Below are 25,924 nucleotides of genomic sequence, written 5' to 3'. Positions count from 1 at the left end.
TGCAGTTTATTAAAGTGCAATTCGAAAAAGGTTTTTGAAATGAAGTTTATTAAAGTGCAATTCGAAAATGTTTTTTGAAATGAAGACTTAAAAAGCATTTTAAAAATCAGTTTATTAAATTGGAATTCAAAAATGAATTTACAAATGCAGATTTTATTCTACAATTCATCAATTAAGCACAGGATTTTTTATTTCGATGCACATGGCTCTTGTGGTCCTCCATATGACTGCAGCAATGTTTTGCTATGTGGCCTACAGTATGTGATGAATCAACAACTGATCCATAACTGTGCATTCAGAGTACTAACTAGGAACAGAAGGAAAGAACACATTATGCTTCTCCAAAAGTTGATTCTGTTCATCTGGATGTAGAGTTTTCAGTGGGAGAAACGTTTCGTCACTCATCCAAGTGACTTCTTCAGTCTCAGCTGACTGCAGGTTTCCCCAATCTTATCAACCGTACACTTACATAATGACTGAAACCAGCCCACTGAAGGAACAATGGGCTGGGAGATTTACTTACCTGGATGATTGAGCATGCATCAACACATTATGCTTCTTATATAGTCCCTGTACTGGTGTTTTGAATGTTAAAATAATTTTGATTATTTTTAAAGCATGATTTGATTTGCTCATTCTGGTTCTTTTTCAGTAGAACCAACCACAAAGAAAACTAACAAAACCTAGATCTAAGCTGGAAAATCTAAACACAAAACACTACATGAAACAAGAAACTTAAAACATGGGGAAAGAAACCTGAAACCTGGAAACAACAGGAAGAGAAGCAATTCAATTCAATTCAATTTTATTTATATAGCGCCAAATCACAACAAAAGTCGCCTCAAGGCGCTTCATAGATACAGAGAAAAACCCAACAATCATATGACCCCCTATGAGCAAGCACTTTGGCGACAGTGGGAAGGAAAAACTCCCTTTTAACAGGAAGAAACCTCCGGCAGAACCAGGCTCAGGGAGGGGTGGCCATCTGCTGCGACCGGTTGGGGTGAGAGAAGGAAGACAGGATAAAAGACATGCTGTGGACGAGAGACAGAGGTTAATAACAGATATGATTCAATACAGAGAGGTCTGTTAATACATAGTGAGCGAGAAAGGTGACTGGAAAGGAAAAACTCAATGCATCATGGGAATCCCCCGGCAGCCTACATCTATTGCAGCATAACTAAGGGAGGATTCAGGGTCACCTGGTCCAGCCCTAACTATATGCTTTAGCAAAAAGGAAAGTTTTAAGCCTAATCTTAAAAGTAGAGATAGTGTCTGTCTCCCGAATCCAAACTGGAAGCTGGTTCCACAGAAGAGGGGCCTGAAAACTGAAGGCTCTCCCTCCCATTCTACTTTTAAATACTCTAGGAACAACAAGTAGGCCTGCAGAGCGAGAGCGAAGTGCTCTAATAGGGTGATATGGTACTACAAGGTCATTAAGATAAGATGGGGCCTGATTATTTAAGACCTTGTATGTGAGGAGCAGGATTTTGAATTCAATTCTGGATTTAACAGGAAGCCAATGAGGGAAGCCAAAACAGGAGAAATATGCTCTCTCTTTCTAGTCCCTGTCAGTACTCTTGCTGCAGCATTTTGGATTAGCTGAAGGCTTTTCAGTGAGTTTTTTGGACATCCTGATAATAATGAATTGCAGTAGTCCAGCCTGGAAGTAATAAATGCATGAACTAGTTTTTCAGCGTCACTCTGAGACAGGATATTTCTAATTTTAGAGATGTTGCGCAAATGGAAGAACGCAGTCTTACATATTTGTTTAATATGTGCGTTGAAGGACATATCCTGGTCAAAAATGACTCCAAGGTTCCTCACAGTTTTACTGGAGGCCAAGGTAATGCCATCCAGAGTAAGAATCTGGTTAGATACCATATTTCTAAGCCTTCAGCGCCGAGTACAATGACCTCAGTTTTATCTGAGTTAAGAAGCAGAAAGTTAGTGGCCATCCAAGTCTTTATGTCTTTAAGACATTCCTGCAGTTAACTAATTGGTGTATGTTATCTGCTTCATGGACAGATAGAGCTGGGTGTCATCTGCATAGCAGTGAAAATGTATGCTATGTCTTCTAATGATGCTGCCTAGGGGAAGCATGTATAATGTAAACAGAATTGGTCCTAGCACTGAACCCTGTGGAACTCCATAATTAACCTCAGTGTGTGAAGAGGACTCTCCATTTACATGCAAAAATTGGAGTCTATTAGATAGATATGATACAAACCACTGCAGTGCAATACCTGTAATACCTACAGCATGTTCTAATCGCTCTAATAGGATATTATGGTCAACAGTATCGAATGCTGCACTAAGGTCTAGCAGGACAAGCACAGAGATGAGTCCACTGTCAGAGGCCATAAGAAGATCATTTGTAACCTTCACTAAAGCTGTTTCTGTGCTGTGATGAACTCTGAAACCTGACTGAAACTCTTCAAATAAACCATTCCTCTGCAGATGATCTGTTAGCTGTTTGACAACTACTCTTTCAAGATTTTTTGATATGAAAGGAAGGTTGGAGATTGGCCTATAATTAGCTAAGACTGCTGGGTCTAGAGATGGCTTTTTGAGTAAAGGTTTAACTGCAGCCACCTTGAAGGCCTGTGGTACATAGCCGATTATTAGAGATAGGTTGATCATATATAAGATCGAAGAATTAATCAATGGCAGGACTTCTTTGAGCAGTTTTGTAGGAATGGGGTCTAAAAGACACGTTGATGGTTTGGAGGAAGTAATTATTGAAGTTAACTCAGAACAAACTGAAAATAGACACATGATAATGGGAGGAAGCAAAGCAGAATAGACTAACACAGGACACAGAGATGTAAAAGTAAAACAGGAAATAGACAAACATAGAAAAAATGATGACTAGATGTAACACAAGGAACACATGGTAAGCACAGTAACAAAACCTAAAGGCTAGAAACTATCAAATATATAACCAGAAACGAACTAAATAAAAGGATATTAATAATCAAAAACATAAACACTGGGTCACTAGACCTGGGACCTTGACAAATAGAACTTTTTTTTCTTTCCTAGACTAAGTGTCTGTAACCTTTCGGAGAGAAGTTGTCAAGCTCTGTCGTCAGTTCTCACATCCCAGGCCTCTAGTTTGAAAGAGTTGGACCTAAGTAACAACAACCTGGGGGATTCAGGAGTGATACTTCTGTCTGCTGCACTGAAGAGTCCACATTGTGAACTGGATACTCTCAGGTCAGCTCAAACAATACTGAGTTTCTCTTAAGTGACAGAATAAATTAGTTTACAATTTTAAGAATAAAAGTCAACTTTTTCCATATATTATTGTATAATAATGTTTTTCAGTATTTGAGAGTCACATTAAACATTAAGGATTCATTCAAGACTAAGTATTGCTAAATCTAGTATATCTAGTAATTCCATAATGACACATTAATATCAGTATTGTTATTGTCTGTGTTTGTTTATAATTTTTCAGACTGAGTGTCTGTAACCTCTCAGAAACGAGCTGTGAAGCTTTATCCTCAGTTCTTGGCTCACAGTGCTCTAGTTTGAAAGAGCTGGACCTGAGTGACAACGATCTAAAGGATTCAGGAGTGAAGCATCTGTCTGTTTGCGTGAAGAGTTCCTATTGTAAACTGGAAACACTCAGGTCAGGATTAAGACTTTTCACTGACTGCCATTTAAATGTGTAATTATAGTATTGCAGAAACACCTAATCCCAACATTTACCCTTTATTTACATTTGTCCAAAAAAATTATCATAATAAAATTCATAATTGAAAAAAAAGAAAAAAGAAAGAAAGAAAGAAAGAAAGACCTCCAGAAAGTATGAATTGTTGTTTTGTGTGTCTGCAGTCTGTCAGGCTGTCTGATCACACAGGAAGGCTGTACTCTTCTGGCCTCAGCTCTGAGTTCCAACTCGTCCCATCTGAGAGAGCTGGACATCAGCTACAACCATCCAGGAGACTCAGGAATAAAGCTGCTTTTGGCTGGAGTGAAGGATGAAGGTTGGAAATTGGACACTCTCAGGTATGGAGAAAATGTCTAATAGAAAAATGTATTAAAAATGGACCAAATATCCATTTCACCAAATCAAAATAGACGTGTCATTATCAGACTAAAAGCACCAAATAATCTGCATATTAAAAATAGCTATAAATTAGATGTAAAAATATATCTTTAGTACTGTTACATCTGGGATAATAAAATAAAGCTCTAGTTGGGTTGTAAAACATGTAAAGTTTCAGAATAAGGATTTATGATTTTGTTAAACACTTCAGAACAAAAATAATTTATTTTATAAAACTAAAAACAGAATTTAATTATTTGCAAATCTCATAATCCCACATTTTATTCACAGTGAAACATGGAAAACAGAGGTGAGAGAAGTAACAAAGAACAAATACTTTGTTGTACTTAACTAGAATTTTCAGGTATCTGTAGTTTACTTCGAATTTTTTACTTTTACTCCCTACATTTTTAAGCAAATATTGTACTTTCTACTCCTCACATTTTTAAAACTGACTTGTTACTTTTGGTTTAACTTTTTTTTTGAGGAATTATTATTTTGTCATTGCAAGACTCCAAACATCAAATGGGTTTGAGCTTAAACAGAAACACATGAAAGGCAATCCTGTCCTATTAATCACCAGCAGATGTCACATGTGGCAGAGTCTGGGGTTAAAGTGGGTGGGTGTTTTTTGGTTTTTTGGTTTTTTGGCACAACACCAGAATTGTATTGAGGTGCATAAACAATCTGAAACTCATCTCCAAAGTGACATCTGCTGGCCAATTTGGCTATCACCGCATCTTGATAATGCTTTTCTTTGAAACAATGATGCCGACAAGCCCTGCACAATTCCAAATAAAACTACTTATTATACCAGACTGTTTGTAATAGGGATCAGCACATCTTTTAGCAAAATCTCTGTTCAAACAAGAAAAGAAAGTATTGAGACTGTACTGTAATAACTACACAGGTTTAATGCTCTTTTGGGGCTTAGTCAACTTTTTTTTTCTCACAGCCATCAAAGTTTGGATGTGTTTGGTTGTTTTTTGGGAGCTCCTGTAATCAGGTTTGCTCTATGCACTGTTCAACAATGCTAGAAGCTGGTATAGCATTAGCTTTGATGTTTAAGCAGTTTAAAAATATATATTCAAATGAAAAAAAGACTAAAGGTGTTTTCCTTGTTTATTAAGAAAGGGTAACATTTATTATATTTATATGGACTAAATCTGACCAATCGTAACAGTCAGTTTCATGCACTTTGACCTGTACACTTTATAATCATCATCTGAACCATAAAGAAACTTTCCTGAACTTTAAACTGCTGTAAATGGTTTATCATGTAACATGTTGTTTTACTGAGTCTGGAGTTTTGGTTATCTGGAACTTTCAGATAGTTTAATGAGTTTGAAACAAAAGAGCGAATGGAGCTCACAGAGCAGTATCTCTCTTTCTTATCTATATGGCAGTAATCATTCAAATGCGATATTTATATATTTATACAATATTTATTTGATTACACTTTCGAGTCCAGTTTTAAGTGGTTGCATAGTCTATGTTGGTCTTCACAATATACAGCAAAAAAGAGAGTGTATTGTTTTCTTTTACACATGCGCATATAATTATCTCAGTGGTGTTTGATAAACACCACCTTTTTATTGTGGTACCACTTACTTTTTGAGGTCATTTTTATTCTTAACCCAGCTTTTTTGAGGTGTGTTGCTATCAAAGTGAAAATGAGCTAAATTTATTTATCCTAAATTGGCGCACTTTTTTAGACTATACATTTGATATGTTTTCTATGTTCCATTGTGATTAAAATATAGATCTATAAAAGTTAATAATTATTGCATCACTTTATTTATATTTTAAAATACTTTAAAACTTTTTGGACAATCCAGTGTTTACTGCCAACTTACCATATATAATTTCACACTGGCCTTTTATAAGCACACATCTATCCCACGTGAATGTTTACATTTTCTATCGGTAATCTTTTTTTTTTTTAGAGGAGCCCAATAAATATGTTTATTCTTTGCCATTTCCATTGTAAATCCCAGTTAAAATAAGGGGGGGGGGAGGTAGTAACGTGCAGATTGGAGTTAAGTCGTAACATCATCATCGTGTTGTCCAGTCAGGGGAAAGGATCATGATGATGACACAATATTTTCCCAATTTAAAATGTTCTTATAGGAATGCATCAGTTATTACAATGGTGGACCCATGATTTGACTTTATAGATTTATCCAACAGCTGCTTCAAAGGACTGACAGATCCAGGATCAGTCCAGATCATCACCACTTTGATCCACATATGGATTGAAGTGTATTTGAGAAAATGTTGGACTGTCCCTTTATCAGTGTTTAACAGTATGTGTATGAGGGGGATGTAATGTCCATGTGTGCGTGCTGAAAGAGACTGTGCTGGTCTGACCCCCCCTCCTCTTTTCAGGGTGGAGCCTGCTGGAGTCCGATGGTTGACACCAGGTCTGAGAAAGTGTAAGTGTGTTTTTAATGTGATTCAAGAAAAAAAAAAAGCAGCACACATTCAACTATCTTCAAATTGTCAAATAACTCATTCACATCTCTCATGTCAGGTGTCATCATTCAAGTGTCAATCAATGAACAGATGATGGATCAATAACTGCAGCTGGATTGTGTTTGTTCTCTCCATCAGATTTCTGTCAACTCACAATCGACACAAACACAGTAAACAGAAAACTCCAACTGTCTGACAACAACAGGAAGGTGACACATGTGGAGGAGGTTCAGTCATATCCTGATCATCCAGACAGATTTGCTGTTTGGTTTCAGCTGCTGTGTAGAGATGGTCTGACTGGTCGCTGTTACTGGGAGGTCGAGTGGAGTGGAGAGGTTTGGATAACAGTGAGTTACAGACAAATCAGCAGGAAAGGAGGCAGTTATGACTCTGCCTTTGGACACAACACTCAGTCCTGGAGTCTGCAGTGCACTAACAACGGTCCTCATTTTGCCTGGCACAATGACAAAACAATATCCTCCTACTCAACCTCCTCTGTCTCTAACAGAGTAGCAGTGTATGTGGACTGTCCTGCTGGCACTCTGTCCTTCTACAGAGTCTCCTCTGACACTCTGATCCACCTCCACACCTTCAACACCACATTCACTGACCGTCTCTATCCTGGATTTGGAATCTGTGCTGCTTCCTCAGTCTCCCTGTGTTGATTTTAGCATTGAGGTTTTGCAGACACATAACATTAACCAAAAGATCTAAGGAAAAGGTCGATAAGGCCCCAATCACAAGGCTTAGAAATTGGTTTGTGAACATCTGGCAGCTACCAATCAAGAACAAATTACTATTTGAGTTAGGTTTACAGTTGCTGGGAAAATTATTGCTTGTGCCCCCGTCACACGAGCTTAGAGACCGGTCTTTGATCCCCCTGTCAGTAGGCAAAAACGTGTATTGCCTAACCAGTTGCTTTAATAACACATTGCTGTGTTTGTGGTTTTGAATGTGTCAGGTGTGGTGAATCATACACAATTATTTTCTGAGTTATACTTAGAGTACTAATGTGGGAACTTCAACATTTTGTGCTATTTGGATTAGACTGCCTACTGACATTTTTGTTTTTGTGGTGCATCCTGTCATATTTGTGCATTCCAACATGAAAGTTGAATGAAAATGGCATTTTAATAATTTTTGTGACTAAAACTTAGTATTCTATGTAACAGGAGTGCTCTGCTTTTTTAAAATTCTTTTTAAATTGTATTTTTAACTAGCTGATATTTAGATCATTTTTGATGCGTTTGTTTCAAAATTCAGATTCAGATTGATTGTAAGAAAAAACAGGGTTTTATATACATACACATATACATACATATACACACATATACATATACACATACACACACATATATACATATACATATACACATATACATACACACACACATATATATATATATACACATATACATACACACATATATATATACACATATACATACACATATACATACACATAGACACATATATACATACATATACACACACACATATATACACACACACACACACACACACACGCATATATATATATATATATATATATATATATATATATATATAAGGGGTGCAACGATACTCGTATCAATATTGAACCGTGCAATACAATGCTTTCGGTTCAGTACGCATATGTATCGAACAATACAAAATTTTAAATGTATTTTATCAACTTTTCTTCTGAGGATGCTGTCTGTGTTGAGCGCTCGGTGGATCTGCGTTCGACTACTCCGCCTAAGCTGCACTGTCGAGCGCAGATCCACTGAGAGCAGCGCAAGCTAGCTAGACAGAAGCAAAGCTAGTTGCAACATGGCAAATTGAACCTCCCCCACCCTCATTCAGATCTGGCGTTTGGAACTAGTTTAGTCTTCATGTGAAGTATGACCCTGAAGGTAAGTGAGTCATGGACAAAAGTAAAACAGTATGTGGGATGTGCCACGCAATGCTCAATTACATTAGTGGGAACTAGTGCGTTAGCGCAGTTAGCTTGTTAACGTGTTGACGCCGTCCAGCCGCACGCACAGGGCAATCCACGGTAGCTCGTTAACGGAGATTTGCCGTGTTGTGGCGTTAACGTCATTTCAACGAGATTAACGCTGACAGCACTAGTGGGAACTAGTGATGGGATTTCCGGCTCTTTTTAGAGAACCGGCTCTTTCGGCTCGGCTCACTACAAAGAGCCGGCTCTTTCGGCTCCGAACCGGCTCTTCAGGTTGTTTTGTTGCTTTAATTATTTAATCATTAACAATAATATAAAATTATGCAGAAAATGAATTACTAATGTAAAAAAAGTGGTTTTATTTATATATGTTTATATATGGCCCCTAGAGACAAAGCACGTACAAACTCTAAAGCATATACAAACTCCAAAAAGCACGTACAAACTCCAAAACACATTTCTAGCGTTTACTGAACTTCCAAAACAGAGCTACCCAGATCACTTAAATTACACAATTGAAAGCATGTGTGTATTGTTTGTGTATTTATAGACAAGCACTCATATTTATTCAAATAATTAAAAAAAAAAAAAAGTTCATTTACCTGTTACTACCACACACCAAATCCGGTTGTTGATACTTCCTGGCTTGTGTAGCCACTAGGTAACAAAAGCTCAACACTGCGCCCTAGCATCCTGGAGCACTTCTGTTGTCTTTTGTACGTGATTCTGAGTTTTTACGTGTTTTGGAGTTTGTATGTGCTTCTGAGTTTTTACGTGTTTTGGAGTTTTTACACATTTTGGAGTTTGTACATGCTTAGGAGTTTGTACGTGTTTTGGAGTTTGTACGTGCTTTGTCTCTAAGGGCCACCATAAATATACTTTATTTATTCACTCCACATAAAATGTAATAAATAAATCATATAATACAAAAAACAACTATTTACATTTTAAACTTTAAACTATTTAAATTTTCAGCTTTTTCCTTTTAAACAAATTTGACGTGAAACACAAAACACTGCAAACCACAACACAATTAAATATAAATTAAAATATTAAAACAAAAAGAAGACGCACATTCTCTGTCATATGGGCCTGCATGATTTCTGAATCCTTTATCATCTGCAACTGAAAATAGTGGATGATTACTATACCTTTCTAATGTGATGTTGTTGTCCCTCGCTCTCTTTCTCTCTGGCTCTGTTCCTGTGCTACTGCGAGTGTAACTAACGCCCCTCCCCCCTCTGCCCAGCGCAAAGTACAGGCCGCGCGTGCTGAGTTTAGCGGAAAAAAGGGCGAGCCGGCTCGCGTCGTTCACTTCAAAGACCCGGCTCTAAGAGCCATTTCGTTCGCGAACGACCTATCACTAGTGGGAACACAACGAATATGACTGCACATTTACTCCGACATCATCCTAGTGCAAAGACAAGTGGAAGCAAAACAACAAGCAGGCATTCTACAAACTTTACCCGAGTCATTAGACAGCCGTTAGCGCATGGTTCTCCTTATGGGGACCTGATATGTTTAATATGCTGCTGAGAGTATACACCAGAAGAAGCGTATAGTATAGCTTTTATTTTGGAAAGAGACATTTCTCTGTAATAAACTCTCTTTTCCAAAGATGAGTGATTCCTCGATCATATAGATTTTTTTATTTTTTATTTTGTTGTTTCAGCAACATTAAATTTAAAAACTGTACTTTTGGGTTAAAATATATATTTATAATTTCAATAAATGACAAATTAAAAATGCATAAACATTTTTTGTATCGAAAAAATATTGAACCGTGACACCAAAGTATTGAACCGAACCGTGAATTTTGTGTATCGTTGTACCCCTAACATATATATATATATATATATATATATATATATATATATATATATATATATATATTAATGTTCAAACATTGCTTCATGTTTCAATGTGTGGAAAAAAAGGCCTTACTATGGCTAGTTGACCATTTTAAAAATATGTATAAATCTTCAAAGAAATCTTCAAAAGTACTTGATATATGTAGCTGAAAATGTAAGCAATGACTGTAAGTGTTAAAATCCTGCAGAATAAAATTTGTATACAAATCAGATAGGTGAGCAGGATATGTTGTAAAAATTGGCTGATTTCAGACGAAGTTACACTAAAAGATTCTACAACAGGACACCTAAACTGCTGACGTGTCAAATCTGCATATAGACTAAGCCTTTAAATTCTTTTTGTACATTTAATAGTTACTCCCAGTCACCGCTGTGGCTGTAGCTAAGAGAAGAAGAGATAAAGCCTGCACTTTATGCATTTATGAAGTACTCAATTGTAATCCATAGATTATCTCATGTTGCAATGATAGTTATGTCTAACTGACTAAAGCCCTTAAATCACACACTTCTAACACTATATTACTCTACAGTGCTTTACCTTTCACACACACTCATACCTCTGCTTCACCTGTAGGAGATGTGTTGATGAAGCTTGCATGTACGTTCAGTGAGGAAGCTCTGTACTCACACATCTGGTTCCCAGGTGTTTGGTAGCTAATCTAAGATTCATATAATTTCCCCTTTCCCATGCTGTCAAACTCATTGTCACGATGGGCTAGTCCAGGGGTGGGCAATTCCAGGCCTCGAGGGCCGGTGTCCTGCAGGTTTTAGATCTCACCTTGGATCAACACACCTGAATCACATGATTAGTTCGTTGCCAGGCCTCTGGAGAACTTCAGGACATGTTGAGGAGCTAATTTAGCCATTTAAATCAGCTGTGTTGGTTCAAGGACACATCTAAAACTTGCAGGGACACCGGCCCTCGAGGCCTGGAGTTGCCCACCCCCTGGGCTAGTCCAATCATCTTTATGCCGGCTTTCTTCAGCTAACCTAAATTGCTCTCTGATGCATCCATCAGAGTATGAATATGTGTGAATGTTAGTAAGTACTTAAAAATCACTTAAAGCACTTAACTGATCCAATCAGTTAAGTGCTTTAAGTGCTCTGGGAGAATAGAAAAGCACTATATAAGAATCAGTCCATTTAGTTGGTGCTCCCTTCCTTGGCCTAAGAAAAAGCATGGGATTAGTATGAATTATATTTATCTGGCAGTTTCCAATTTGGTTAAAAGCCTTCAGGTATCAGGCTGTTCTCCTTTGTCACCACTTGCCAGTTAATGAGGCGAGCCTGAACCATCCCTTAGATAGGCTGTTATAGATTTGGGCTTTCTCATGCACTGAGCATTTTTTTTTTTTACTTCACTTACTTCTTCTCACTTTCCATGAATTTACACACTACTACTGCATATCACTCCTGATCTTCATTCATCTTTCTCTGTATTCGTCTCACTTTTCTCCCATTTGTTGTTCCTGGTCTCTCCACTTTTGTCTCTTCTTTTTTCTCACCCTTTAACCATTCAAGGCAGATGTCTGCCCTTCCTTTAGCTTCTTTCTGTTGGAGATGTCTTGCTGTTCATAGTATAGTGCTTTGTCTTAAGAACTTTAAAAAAAAGAAGGGGACGCCTTGTGGATGAGAGGTGAAACGTCTTTACAAACTTAAAATCCAGCTCTTAAGATTGTTATGACCTTTATAATTGAGAACCTGAACAGATCTAATGCTACATATTTAAATTTGTATTGCACCAAGCATGCCTGTTTACATGCACTAGGCTATTTGCATCAAGGGGCAAGAGTTTTGTTATATTAGGGGTTTATTTAAAATCAATCTAAAGGTAAAACATCAAAGAAATTGAAATTAAAACTTGGTGACCTGGCACCAACCACATACCTGGCAGGAAACACGGCGCCTAAGCGGCTCAAACGCTCAAAAGTTTGGTTATACTTTACGAGAACGGATGACAACAGGGCAACTTGCAATACTTGAAAAGTAGATATTTCATTTAAGGGAGGAAACACTCCGAATATGCAAAAGCATTTGCTCACAAAACACGCGATGACCTCAAATGAATGTCGTGTTTTTAATTCACTCCGGACTCGTGAATCTGAACCCAGCAGCAGCGGTAACGTTTGCACGTCCTCTCCCGTTAATGCGGCAGGTAATTAATCAACTAACAGTGCATATTATGTTAGCGCGATCTGCGTTATTACAAAACCTGCCATTACTGTGCGTTTAGGTGACCATGATGAGACAGACAGAGTCTGGCTCAGATGCTGGCAGTTGTCGCTGCAGTCTACTGGTAGCGTCTCCTTTCAGGCCAGGATAGATGAATGTCACCGAGCAGAGACTAAGTTTGTGGTAAAAGGCTTGCACCCATTTGCCACAGCAGATGATTTTCGGTAAGTGAAGGTGTTTAATTGTAGGCAGGGACATTACTGGATATTCTTGTGTAATTGCTACTGAATAATTTATGTTATACTTTGTTATTGCTACAGAAGAATATTTATTTTATTATTTTACATTTACAATTTTTTTTCCTGGGGACCCTGTGACAGCCGTAGGCTGTATCTCTTAAGATCTCACTGTTGGGTTTGTAAGGCCATGTTACTCCTAAATTTCTATCTTGTTCAAAGAGAAGATATAAAACAAAGTTCTAAGCTAATCGAACTTAGTGTTCTCCTTTTTTAAAAAGAATCAATAAAGAATCGAATCGTTAAACAGAATCGAAAATGGAATCGGAATTGTGAAAATCTTATCAATACCCATCCCTACTTAGGACAGGACCCTCCGGAGTCTGGACACTGGTGGTGGTGAAGATGAAGACTGAACCTTGAATATAGCTCTGGCTGAGTTGGAGATGGGGAGGAGGTGGGATGCATGAAGGGGAGTCTTAAAGGAAGAATGATGGAAAGCACAGATTTAAACCATGCAAAGTGAAGGCTAATTGGTTCAAAGAAGGCAGGCGAGAAGATGATTGGACTACAGTAATGATGTCAGTATTGAGAATGAGAATGTGGGAAAGCAGTGGTCATGAAAAGAACAGAAAAGGAGAACGGTCTAGTGAGTGGAGCTTCTGGACCAGAACATAGGAGGAGCTCTGCTTCTTAAAGACTACTTTGTGCTTCTGTTCAGCTCACTACAGCAATCTGTGAGGCTTATCTACCCGTCTGCTCCCACTCCCACCTGTGACCACAGAAACTGACAACTTCAACATCTTCTGGGAACACACACAATTATTTAAAGATAAAAGTGTAAATCAATTAATTTTATTTTGAAATTCGGAGTTTGTTGAAGCTGTTGCCACAGTTTAAACTGACATCATGCAGTTTTTCTTCTCACCAGCAGAGGGCCACAAATCACCATCAATGAAGTTCAAGGAGATGTTAGTGACATCAGAGCTGTGCTAAACATTGGGGGGGGGGTCAAGATCTCTGTCTAAATAAATAAATAAATAAATAAATAAATAAATCTGGGTAAATTGCCAGATGATTGAACATGGAACTATTTTGTTGCTAATGCCTGAAATGAGTAAAGGAAATCAAAAGCCTATTTATGCAAGATAGTTCATAATTTTATTGGGGGGGGGGGGGGGGCTATATTGGTTGGGTCTGATTATTGGGGGGGGGGGGTACGTATTGATCTTATCAATGTGGAAGTTCGTGTCTCTTTAATTGGATCAGTTTTCAAAAGCAGCTGTTTTTATAGAATGACAGAAACATGATAAATGCTTAATGTCTTTAATATTTTATACACTGAGTACTGTTGGATGTCCACTTTATTCAGTTATGGAGCATCCAAACAGCCTGTCTGTTCTCAGGATTTGACAACAAATTAAAGCAAAAACCATTCAAATGTGCCCTTAATATGTAAATCTGTTCCCGTTGAGAGCTTCTTTCCTGTCCTGCTTAAGTGAAACAGTAAGAGCATGTGGTGAGGTTGGAAAAATCGGTGTGGAAAAATGACAGTCTCAGATGTGTTTACACTGTGAGGTCTGAGCTGAACACTTCCTGTTTGTTAAACCCGATTTAAATACATCCGGCTCACTTATCAATAGGAACATTTATAGAATCAGTCACCTGTCAACGCTGCTTCCTGGAGTCCCTTTCTTTCATTTTTCCATGGTTTCCCTCAGTAACCAGACTCTCCCTGCCTCCCCAAACCCCAACTGAGGTCGGACTTTAAAGTCGTCATGAGACAGCTAAAGGTTTAGTCCATGATCACTGTCACCATGGAAACGTCACTTCTGAACACACATAAAGCTGACTGATCGTTTATCAGCTTTTATTTTCTAGCGTCTCTTCCGGCGGTGCATGTTTGATTCCTCCACAATAAAAGCCTCCTCCCTGTCACACTGCGGCGTGTCGTGATGCGTTCACTGTTAGGGAACGGCCCACCTGCGGCTCACCTGCCAGCCCGTCTCGTGTGTATATCAGGGTCCGGGAGTTAGCAGCGCCTTCTCCTCGTCGGGAGCTTCGATAAGATGGCGCATTAACGAGCTGACGTTTATTTCACCGACGCTGCAGTGACGGTTAGTCCCTGCGGAGGGGTGCGGGATCAGATGCGGGATATTTACGGTTTTCCGGCTGAGGTTTTCCGGTGGTGACGCCGGCAGACGGCTAACTTCAGCTCTCTGCTGCGGCATTTCGGCCGAAACCGCTCCGCACGTCCTCTGACCGCAAAACCGCAGGGGCAGGATCCCGGTTTTGACACGAACCCGGGTTTGTCGGGGATTTTATTGGTTCCAACTGTCAGGTTAGTGCACCGAGGACTAAAGGAGCCCTTTGTGGATGATTCGGGCGCAGGTACACCTCTGAGTGATGAGAACTGCGGGACTCTGATCCCGGAGAGTCTGACTGCAGAATCACATGACAATTGCCTTTTTTCTTTGAAGATAACCCGGTTTATTTTGGATAATCTCATTCTAAACTTGAAGTGGGTAGATTCAGGACTAACGGGGGCCTTTGTGGATAATTTGGCTCCAGGTAAAATCCTCCTGGGCTATGGAGACATGAGATACGGGCCGGACCAGGAACCCGACCGGAGAGAAGCGGTGCCTGCAGCGGAGCCTAGCATCAGGAAAACCAGTTTTTAGTCTCCATCCGGTTTATTCGGGATTTTTTTCAGCCGCAGATTTTGAGCTGCATGTCCCGGACCACGGGGGGTCTCTGAGGATCATCCGGAACCATGGGGACTCAGGGACCGGGCCGGAAGAGGATCCCGAACCGGGAGAAACTGACCGGAGAGGACGATGCACTGAACCAGATCGCCCGGGAGGTGAGGATGTTTATTAATAGACCCACTGGTGTCGATTTGATGGATCAGGAGGAGAAATTTACATCAGAGAAACGTTTCTGTGAATCACAGCTGGTCCCAGCTGTTTAGGGCCCAGGGCCGCACACTGCTTAGGGGCCCCTCTGGACCCCAACCAAGACTTTATTTCACAGCAGAAGATCAGAAGCATTAAATTATTACAGTAAAATATTCATATATCTGAGTAACGTCTAAAAAAAAATTAATATTTTAAAATGTGTTTACATAAAAATAATAGGAACAAATCATTATTTTTTACTCAAATTTGAAAGTGAAATGATAAAATTACAGTATAATTTGTGTTCCTATAGTTTGATACTTCAGAGTATTATACAGTTTTACTTTCAGTATGTCACAGATCTGTGGGGGCGGATTCCCTGAGCGGATGCTCACTGAATGCTAATCTTTGGTTCCTCATATTTTCCATCTGACTGTGACGTCAATGGATGGTGTATGGAGTCTAAATCAAGATTAAATCAGGAGATCTGCTGCAGGTCACGTTTGGTGTCACCTCTGAGCGGTTTGTGGTAAAGACCTGATGATTATGATGATGATGATGATCGGGAGGAAAAAATGTAAGAACAAAAGTGTGTCGCCCTGGGTGGTCAAGCTGGAAACTCAGACTGATGTTGCAGATTGACTGCTTTTTAACTCTGAGCCCTGACTATAATCTGTTTTTAGTAAACTGTCTGTTTCAGGTGATAGAACCTGGTACCAGACACTTTTTTAGTACCTACTTGACCTGGGTTTATAGTGACCAGAGGTGATCTGAAAATAACAGACTGCATATTACCAATTGGCTGCACAGTAACGTCACTTGATGAGTTACGAGAGCGCCTCCTTAACAAAAATCAAAACTGCCATTTTTGAAACAAAGGACTTCACTGGAAGTCATTTGATCTAACAACTCCACACACGTTAGGTACTACTCGACTATAATGGAGCAACGCCTATGGTATAGTTCAGGGGTACCAAATGTAAGGCCTGGGGACCAGAATTGGCCCAGCGAGGACTCTAATCTGGCCAGTTTGATGGATTTGGAAAATGTGAAGGACAAAATGTTGGATTGGTAACTGTTCTTTATTTTTTTTATTTTATTTTTTTTTAGTGCTGTCAGAGTTAATCTTGTTAAAATGACGTTGGACGGTGGTAATGCATTAACGGGCTAACTGCGCTAACGTGTTGATAATGTGCAGCCCCACATACAGGGTGATCCACGATAACTCACTAACGGAGATTTGCCGCGTTAATGCGGTTATGGCGTTAACGTCATTTTAACGAGATTAACACTGACAGCACTAGTTTTTTTATGATAAATTTGAAGTGTGGCAGCTTCAGCTGGAAATGAAAAACTACATAGTCTCGTCCATGTGCGTTAGTTTGTTTCATTATGTTAGTAATTCTGTTAATATTCCCTATGTATGTACTGCCAACTTTAAAATGCAGTGCAGGGTGTGTAGTTACAAATGTAACACATTTTTGGTTTTAGAAAAGAGAAGTTCTTCTCTCAGCGGGTGGTGGCGCTAGCTGTGGAGCCTCACCCTGAAACTGGTTTGGCCACATTCAGTGAGCCTGAAGCACGTACACACACACACACACACACACACACACACACACACACACACACACACACACACACACACACACACAGCCTTTAAGCTGTGTGGGTGTGTGTGTTTCTAATCAGCAGTGTGGACACTGTTAAATCAGGCTTTTTTTTTCACTGGAGTCTGGTGTGACACAAATACCAACGTTTTCCCTCCCACTGACCTACTGGGAGAACAAACACACACTCTGTACGTGTGTGTATATGTGCAACCTCTCTTAATCCCCTGCTGAAGCACAAACATTAATCTGCATTTCAGCAGTCACAACATGACAAGCCCACTCATCATCATCACTGCAGTGTAAAGACAAGGAATCTTGTACATGTTTAAATATACCATCAAATTCATGTTTAATAAAGTAAAATGTTTTTAAAACCAGTAAAAGTATAATATTCAGGGGTTTATAAGTACAAAAAATAAAGTGGTGGTACTTTTTATTATTTAAACACTAAACTAGTAGTTTTTTATCATTTCAAAAAAAAAAAGATTAATTCAAATTATGAAAAATCTTTTCAAAAAATTAGGTACTTTTATGTTTACAATAATGAATGTATAATATAATACAAATAATTGCATTAAAATATAAATATTAAAATTAGTTTGAAGTATTTAAATGATTTTTTTTAATCTGTAAAAATGTACATGTTAAATTTGGTGTTTTCTCTTTAGATTTGGTTTTTCAAATTTATTTTCAGTTTTGCCCGGTGACTGTGGGATATAAATAAAGTTTTCAAATTGAAATTTCAATCAGATGTGATGTCAGAGTTGAGTAGAGCTGCCACGATTTGTCGACTAGTCATGATTATAGTTGACGTGTCGTTTGAAGCTTTGTAAGATCCCGAAAGACGCAGGAATAAATAGTAGGATTTAAGAATGTAGTAACGGACTGAAACAGAAGATGGCAGCAATGCATCTACAAGGATACCAGCTGCCGTTAAACACAGAAGAAGAAGCAGTCTCCGGTATCTTAGCTGTGTCCAAATTCAGGGGGCGCGTTTGTAGGTTGATTACGTTACGTGACGTGACACGTCAAAGGCTGTCCAAACTCGAAGACTTCTCCAAATGCATCCGACAAATGCATCCTTAATTTCCCCAGATTTGAAGGCTGGGTTGGGTGTAGGGCTGCCACGATTAGTCGACTAGTCACGATTATGTCGACTATCAAAATCATCGACGACTAATTTAGTAGTCGACGCATCGTTTGAAGCTTTGTAAGACACAGGAATAAGTAAGTAGCAGGATTTAAGAGTGTAATAACGGACTGAAACAGAAGATGGCAGCACTGCATGTACAAGGATGCCAGCTGCCGCTAAACTTGAAGAAGAAGCAGTGTCCGGTATCGTAGCTGTGTCCAAATTCAGGAATCACATTCTCCTGTGCCCGCATTTTTAGGCCGATTACGTTACAGCGACACGACGAAGACTGTCCAAATTCGAAGACTCCGACAAATGTGTCCTTCATTTCCCCAGATTTGAAGGATGGGTTGCTTCGTGGCCCAACCTATCCCAGAATTCATGGCGCAGCTCTGCTCAGTTTCCAACAATGGCGGCAGCTAGTTAGTTTTAATATGACTTATTCTTTCTGGGTCACAAAATAAACGTTTAACATATTTTCAGGCAAGAATGTAGCTGTGTAAACTTGAAATATCTGCTCAGTTTATCAAGACACCACATATTTTCGAAAGCACTCAATGTTTTTGGAGACGTCTGTTACCCACCAGCTCGATAGCTAGCTGGGGTTCAAGGCTGGCAGATCGTTTTCAAACCCACCGCCGTCTTTTGCTGCTCAGGTTAAACATGATGTAAGTCACTTAGATAACTTAAAAATGTTATTGTTTGGCTTTTTTCAGTATTTTATTTGTTCCTAAGTAAATCGGTTTGGCTGAGATTAAAGTTACAGTTGTTACACAGCTGAATAAACGTCAAGCAGACAACTGATTATTAGAAGTGTGAGAAGCTCGAGAACATACTCCAGTGTCTTGTTGTATTTTAGATAGTAAAGAGCAGACGGCTGGGTTTATTAAACTCCACCGAGACAATCTGCAAATTTCATTAAAATTTTAATAAATTGTCATCTTATCTTTATTTTTGGTTAGCACATACCTTAAACACTTCAAGCTGTAAGCTAATGATAGTTATATAAGAGCAGATGCATGCTGGTGCAATAAACTGTATGTTTTACGTCCAATGGATGCATGATCTGATTAGTTGACTAATTGCAAAAATAATCGGTGACTAGTCGACTATCAAAATAACTGTTTGTGGCAGGCCTAGAGTTGAGTGTTCTCAGGTATCTCTCAGGTGTGTGCTGACAGTTAGATGGAGGGAGTGTCTCAGGTATGAAGAGAGGTGGATGGACCACATTCCTCCTGCAGTGACAGAACACACACAGCTTAAATGTTGACAGGTGTTTGCACACTCGGGTGTACTGTCCTTTTAAGTGGTGTCCTGGAAACAGCAGCTTTTCTTCTCTGGTAATTTAAGTCATTTCTGATGTTGTCACAAGTCTGGACACCTTTTCTTTTTAGACATACCTGAGCTGAGGCGTGTGTTATCAGGTGATTTGTGGCAGCCAATCACGTGACACCTATAGATTGATTCAGTAATTAAGACGATGTCTCCTGTGAAGTAATTGATCAGCTGGTGTCTGACTGTGATCACCTGTACTTGATAATAACGCTGTTGTTGTGCTGATAAATCTTTTTGAATGAACCTGAGAGACACACAGATGCCCCCTGCTGGACTCACCTGAGACTCACCTGAAGAATCAGACCTCAAACATTTACATCAGTTTCACATAAATATATTCACTGTTTTACATTTTCACAGTATTTTAGGTTATTATTGCAAGTAAGATGTTGTTTTTAATAATTTTATTTTTTTCAGATAAAATATTTTTAGGTTACAAACTTTTTTTACTTGTATTTACATAATTATTTAATGCTTAAAATAAAAATGAAAGATTGTAAATAAGAAGTGTTTAAAAAAAAAAGAAAGGGAACAGAAAATGTTTCAAAACAAGCAACAAACTGTTTATTAAAATGTAATTTTCAAGACATTTTTTTTTTATTTATTTTGGTGTGAATTCTTTTTTTTTTTTTTTTTTTAATTTAAGCTTTAATGTCATTACTTTTTATCAGCTTTAGTTTTACATTTAGAATTTAATTTAATAAAAGCAGGAAGTGGTTCAGGTTTATGGTCTCTAACAGTGACTGATGACATCACTGAGTGTATTGATTAAAGCTGAGAGGAGTTTGATTGAGTTATTGATCAATGACGAACAGACGGCTGAATGAGGCTTTTATTTATTTATTTATTTATTTTATTTTAACTTACATTTTTATTAAAGTTACATAACATTCATGTTTTATTATCAATCACAGTTTTTTTGTTTTTTTTTTTGTATTATAATTTTTTTTTATTGCTGACTCTTAGCATTTGAAACCTGTGACCCGGTAATTGGTTATTGATCACAAAATTTTGGCTGATGTATTGATCTCCGTGTGTGTTCAGGCAGAGGCGCGGCTGGCAGCTAAGCGGGCCGCGAGAGCCGAGGCCCGAGAAATCCGCATGAAGGAGCTGGAGCGACAGAAAGAGGTTAGCAGGCTTTTATTTTTTTAAGAAACAATGATTATAATTGTGATGATCAATTACTGATCAGAAAGAGACGAGCTCACAAGTACACAGGGAAACAGTTTATTTTACAAGCTTGTGAAAACAGTTTGATGCAAGGAGGAAAAACTGACTTCTTCAGGTATGTTTTAAAACCACGTAAATAAGAACAGTTAAAAAAAAAATTGAAAATGTGAAAAGCAGGTCATCTTCTCTTTGTTGAGTCATTCATTCTAATGACCTTTGACCTCAGTAAACACTGTTCCTGTTCTCAAGTCTTATCTTATAAAATTTCAGGCTGTGCAGCAGGGCTGCATGCCGTAAAAAAACTCAGTTTACTAAAGAGTAAGAATAAACAAAGACAGGAAGTCATCAAATTGTGTTTGTGTGAGGTCAAAGGCCAGTCTGACTGAGCCTTTAGTCACCGCTCGGTCTGAAGTGTGGAGGTAACCCGGCCTTGTCCTGCTGTGGTGAGTCTCGGAACAACTTTATTAACAATAAATTATTACAGTGTGTCTGTTTACTGATTGTTTGTAATGATTAGTTTGTTTTCATCAGCTCTTCTGATTTTGCTTCTTATACCAAAGATATAAAAAATAAGAAAGGGCTTTGAATGACGGGTCATTGATCAGTGATTGACTGATGAATGAGATTCAGAAAAGAGCTGAGCGTCTTCAGCCTCTGACAAAGTAAAAAAAACTGCTTTTGCTGTAAAAGTCAGACAAGAAATTAAATAGTTACATTTCTATAAATGTGTAGTTACTTTAGAGAAGCAGACTCTGGGTTTAAAGTCTCAGCCATTATCTCCCACTGAGCTGCAGTCTGTTTGTGTCCTCTGTCTTCATTATCTGACCCTGGACACCCCTTTGACCTTTGACCTCTGGCTTCTCTGACCTGTTTTTTCTCTCCTCTCATTCTTCCTTTAGCTGTTTCACAGTCATAAGGTATGAATAAGTCCTCCATTCAGCCTTAACTCATTCTTTCTTTTAGTTTTATCTTTTTGGGGGAACCAGCTGGGTGGGGCTTTGCACTAACTCCACCCAGCTGGCCCTCCCCAGAAGGACAAATCAAACAGATTTCATTTTTATTTTCATACTATATTTTTGAATAGTTGAAACTTTGTCCTTTCCCCCATTTGATCTTCTCCTCTTCCTGCTCTTCGTCCTCCTCTACAGAAGTATTACGGTGTGGATAATAAGTGGGGTCACATTGAGCAGTGGATGGTAGGACTCTGTGCGAGTGTCAGGCTGACACATGAAAGCTCCAGTGAAGATAAAGGGCCGTTTCATTATATTACCTGTGCAACAGCTCATAGTCAATCATATGACTCTAAAACAAGACTCGAGTAATAATAAAACACGGTCTAATATAAAATACCCGTCGTGTAAGTACATAATAATTACATTTAGATAACAGTGTAGCATATTACATGAGCTGTATATGCAAAATGCAATCAATGCAATGCATCATTAGAAATGAAACAACATATTAAATGTGTATCCACAAATAAAACAGTGTAACAGAAATGAATTTAAATAGGCGTTGTATTAGAAGTCATTAAAAAATAGAAAAAAAAGAAAGGAAAATGTATCCGATTTTAGAGTTATAGAATTATAATCAATATTTTAAACAATGTAACAGAACCTGTTTTCTGTGTAACATAAAATAAACCAGCCCTTTGAAGCCTCCCATGTGACTCTGGGCTGTACACATTAACATGAGTTACATTTAAGAGTGTCACAGTTTGAAATAAAATACTAATAATGTCATTTGTTTGATATAAATATAAAAAAAATAAAAATAAAATTGTATTGCAAATGCCATAATTTTATATTAAATGTTGAGTTCATATTACAGGACAGAGATCATGACAATAATAACAATAATACATCAAATATTGAATTTAATTTTGTTAACACAGTGTGATTCAACATAAATTAAAGTTGAATAAAAGTTTAAACTTTAATGCGATTTAATGGAACGTGATGCAAGTAAAAGCAACACTGAGGTGTCTTTTATATCACGTAACACAGCAGCATAATAAAATGTAATGAATATAAAAATATAAAAAAGAATAAAACAGTATTACCTTAATGTAAGCTACATGTACATGAGCACAGTTTAACGTTATGTTAACAGTCAAATAAAACTGAGCCTGAATCCAGATGTTTGAGTGAAACCAGCTGATTTTTTTTGTCTCTGTTCAATCCTAAAGCCTGACCCCATTTACCCAGCTCTTTTTTTTTTTTTTAAAGTGCGTAATAGCAGGAGTTTTCATGTGTCAGCAGGACGCCACTGTCTGTTGTTGTTGTTGTTGTCTGTTCTGCACGTGCTCAGACAGGCTCAGATTAACGGCCTGTTTAATCCTGTCTGATAGATTATCAGTTATCATCCTCCCAGTTACCGTTCCTGCTCGCAAAGTCTCTGCAGCTGCTGCTGTTTCACACCTGCGTCTGATTTCTGTTTAATTCTAATTAATATTAATTTTTATATTTGTGTCAATTTTCATTTATTTTTAAATTAATAGAACATTACTTTTAACTGCTTTTTGTGTATCTTCATTTTTTATTATTGTATTTATACTTTTACACTGTGTTCGACTTATCCCCTAAGCAGACCTCTTTTATTACTTTTATTTTCTTTTTCTTTTTTTAAAATAAGAACTACAACATTTTTGTAGTATTTTGACAGGCTATGGTCTGTCATTTCTCCCCTCATGCTTCTTGTCTGCATGCAGCAGCCTTCATGTGTTTGTGCTTTATTAGACCGTGCCAATGATGCAATAACCTGCTGTTTAACATGTTCAGAGGACACCTGCCGCCTTCTTCTTTGGTTTCAATCTTTTAACCTGCTTTCTACTTCGTGGCCTTTCAGGAGGATAGTGAGCGGTATTCTCGCCACTCTCGGAGGCATGCGTCGGTCTGTATCTCTTTCCTGTCATTTTCCTGTTTTTTCTGTTTCTTTATTTCTTTAACAAATTAAAAATCATGTGTGTTACCTGTCCACACTGACTATCACACCTCCAGTTACAACTTGTGTGGAAAGGTGTATTTGGGACACTATGGCATCATTGTAGGCATGGTTAGTTTCCACTAACTCACCAGAAGGTCTGAGTGTTTGGTCCCCTAAAATCTAAACACAAAGCAACATCCTAAGGCTGGATCAACTTCTAAAGAACATTAGATCATCCAATAAGCTCTGGATAGTTTACACTCTGGTCTGGGTAGTTTATACTCAGGTCTAACTCAGGTCTAGTAAACTTTTTTTTTAAGTTTTTATTTATGTAGCACCAAACCACAGCAGCAGTCACCTCACGACGCTTTATGTTGTAAGGTAAAGCCTGTGCAATGACAGAATCAATGACGTGAAGAACTGTGCTGTCTGTTGATGCTCTGCTTGTTTAATTGCAGATCTCTGACGATGAGGAGAGGATGTCAGTGGGGAGTCGAGGCAGCCTCAGGGTGAGTTCACATCTCAGCATTTTAACCACAGAAGAAGAGTTTACTCCATAAAAACCTAGTAATACCTGCTCAGGTTCTGCTAATGGATTGCGGCTTGTTAAGCTGCTGTATGAAGAATTTTGGTGGTAAATGACAAAGGTTGAACGTGAAGAGTAGATATGAGCAGCTCGTTCAGAGCTGCATGCTGATTACTGCAAGTTATGTATAGACGGGGATGCTGCTGCAGCAGCTGTAAGCAGGAAAGAGACAGGAGGCCGATTAATAATCAATAACAGCAGGAGGTTGAGTCACATCATGAGCTTGCTCATTATGAGATCACTTCTTGTGAAAATAAAGAGTCTGGTCGTCTCTACCTGTCTGCAGCCTTCAGCGTTTTTCTCTGATGCTCCTCGCTGCCACGGCTATAGGGTCTGACTCTCTGACATCACTTCCTGTGGTTGTGTGTAGCTCAGTAGAAGATCAAACTGAGTAGCAGTGAAGTTAGAGCAAACCTGTCTTATGATCAAACTCATTATTGACCCGCATGCTGATTTCATCCTGATTAATCAAAACATTTAAGTTCCATTGATCATTAATGAGTTTGATCAGTTTTCTAAAGATTTATTTTTACATCTTGATAAAGTGATAAACAACTGATGACACCAACTCTTTTCTTTCTTCTTTCCTTCCCTCTCTACCTCCTTCCTGTGTCACCTTCACATTTAATTTTTGATCCTCATTTTCTCTCATCTCCTTTCTTCCTTCCTTCTTTCAATCCAAATTTTTCTCCCTCCGTCCTTTTTTTCTCCTTTCTCTTATTTCCTTTTCACCTGCATTCATTACTTTTCACCCTTCCTCTTTTCCTACATCCTCTGTACCCTCCTCCTCCTATGTCCAGCCTTCGGACTACAGCGGGTTTCTGGGTTCTGGTTCTCGGGCCTCTTCCAGGGCCAGTTCAGCTCGGGCAAGCCCAGTGGTGAGCTCTCATCTCTGGATGTCTCAGTCTGACTCTGTGGCCCCCCCTGCTGGCTGCTCACAGCCTCACTCATTGATGTTTACAGTAAAACTCAATCAGTCATATCAATAATCAGTGTTTCTGTGTTCAGGTGGAAGAGAGGACAGACAGAGAGTTCCCAGATAAAGTGAGCCCACTCTTGATTTTATTTTATCTTTTTATCATATGTTTTTTAAACTTGTATAAAATTTGTTTAATTTTTATTTTTTAAAAACTAAAATACTGTAATTTTACCAAGTCAATATATATTTTTTTTATTAATTTATTTTAAATGATCTGATATAAATTTGGTAATCATCTTTGTGTCAGGGCTCTAGGACGGCCTCGACGCTCTCAGCAGCCACTCTGGCCTCGCTGGGCGGAGCCTCATCTCGCAGAGGAAGCTGTGACACGTCATTCTCCGTAGAAACCGAAGCGTCCATCAGAGAGATGAAGGTCACGTTTAAAAAAACCATGAAACAGTTTCTTTAGTGCTTGAAACAAGTTGAATTCAAGATTTAAATAAATGTGTCTCAAGCACTCACCAGTTTTAGTGCTCATGTTGAATAATGAATTAATGAATAATAAATAAATAAATGTACAAAGTTTGTTTCAAGGGC

The 25,924-nt window shown here is 38.4% G+C and overlaps 2 protein-coding genes across 10 annotated transcripts in view; both read left to right on the top strand.

Moving 5' to 3' along the window:
- The window catches only part of LOC146491318 (NACHT, LRR and PYD domains-containing protein 3-like), a 39,492-nt gene extending 31,548 nt beyond the window's left edge, over positions 1-7,944 (top strand). Inside the window, exons 8-12 of the mRNA XM_085152674.1 lie at positions 3,046-3,219; positions 3,464-3,637; positions 3,844-4,017; positions 6,446-6,492; positions 6,671-7,944. Coding sequence (XP_085008800.1) covers positions 3,046-3,219; positions 3,464-3,637; positions 3,844-4,017; positions 6,446-6,492; positions 6,671-7,197 — 1,096 coding nt within the window. The 3' untranslated portion in view covers positions 7,198-7,944. The remainder of the gene's footprint in view (positions 1-3,045; positions 3,220-3,463; positions 3,638-3,843; positions 4,018-6,445; positions 6,493-6,670) is intronic.
- Positions 7,945-14,553: 6,609 nt separating this feature from the next.
- lrrfip1b (leucine rich repeat (in FLII) interacting protein 1b) overlaps positions 14,554-25,924 on the top strand; it is a 25,260-nt gene continuing 13,889 nt past the window's right edge. Inside the window, exons 1-9 of one of the 9 annotated variants that reach the window (XM_085152687.1) lie at positions 14,554-15,616; positions 20,772-20,855; positions 21,797-21,814; positions 22,046-22,093; positions 23,745-23,789; positions 24,281-24,331; positions 25,209-25,286; positions 25,417-25,452; positions 25,635-25,760. In XM_085152687.1, coding sequence (XP_085008813.1) covers positions 15,527-15,616; positions 20,772-20,855; positions 21,797-21,814; positions 22,046-22,093; positions 23,745-23,789; positions 24,281-24,331; positions 25,209-25,286; positions 25,417-25,452; positions 25,635-25,760 — 576 coding nt within the window. In that variant the 5' untranslated portion in view covers positions 14,554-15,526. Of the gene's footprint in view, positions 15,617-20,771; positions 20,856-20,875; positions 21,341-21,796; positions 21,815-22,045; positions 22,094-23,744; positions 23,790-24,280; positions 24,332-25,208; positions 25,287-25,416; positions 25,453-25,634; positions 25,761-25,924 lie in introns of those variants that run through there. The other 8 variants (XM_085152681.1, XM_085152690.1, XM_085152683.1 and 5 more) reach the window with 8 other exon arrangements.

Source organism: Neolamprologus multifasciatus, chromosome 23, assembly GCF_963576455.1.
Source record: "Neolamprologus multifasciatus chromosome 23, fNeoMul1.2, whole genome shotgun sequence".
Lineage (NCBI taxonomy): Eukaryota > Metazoa > Chordata > Actinopteri > Cichliformes > Cichlidae > Neolamprologus > Neolamprologus multifasciatus.
The sequence above is the reverse complement of the archived record's forward strand: the minus strand, read 5'-3'. Positions and strand labels throughout refer to the sequence as shown.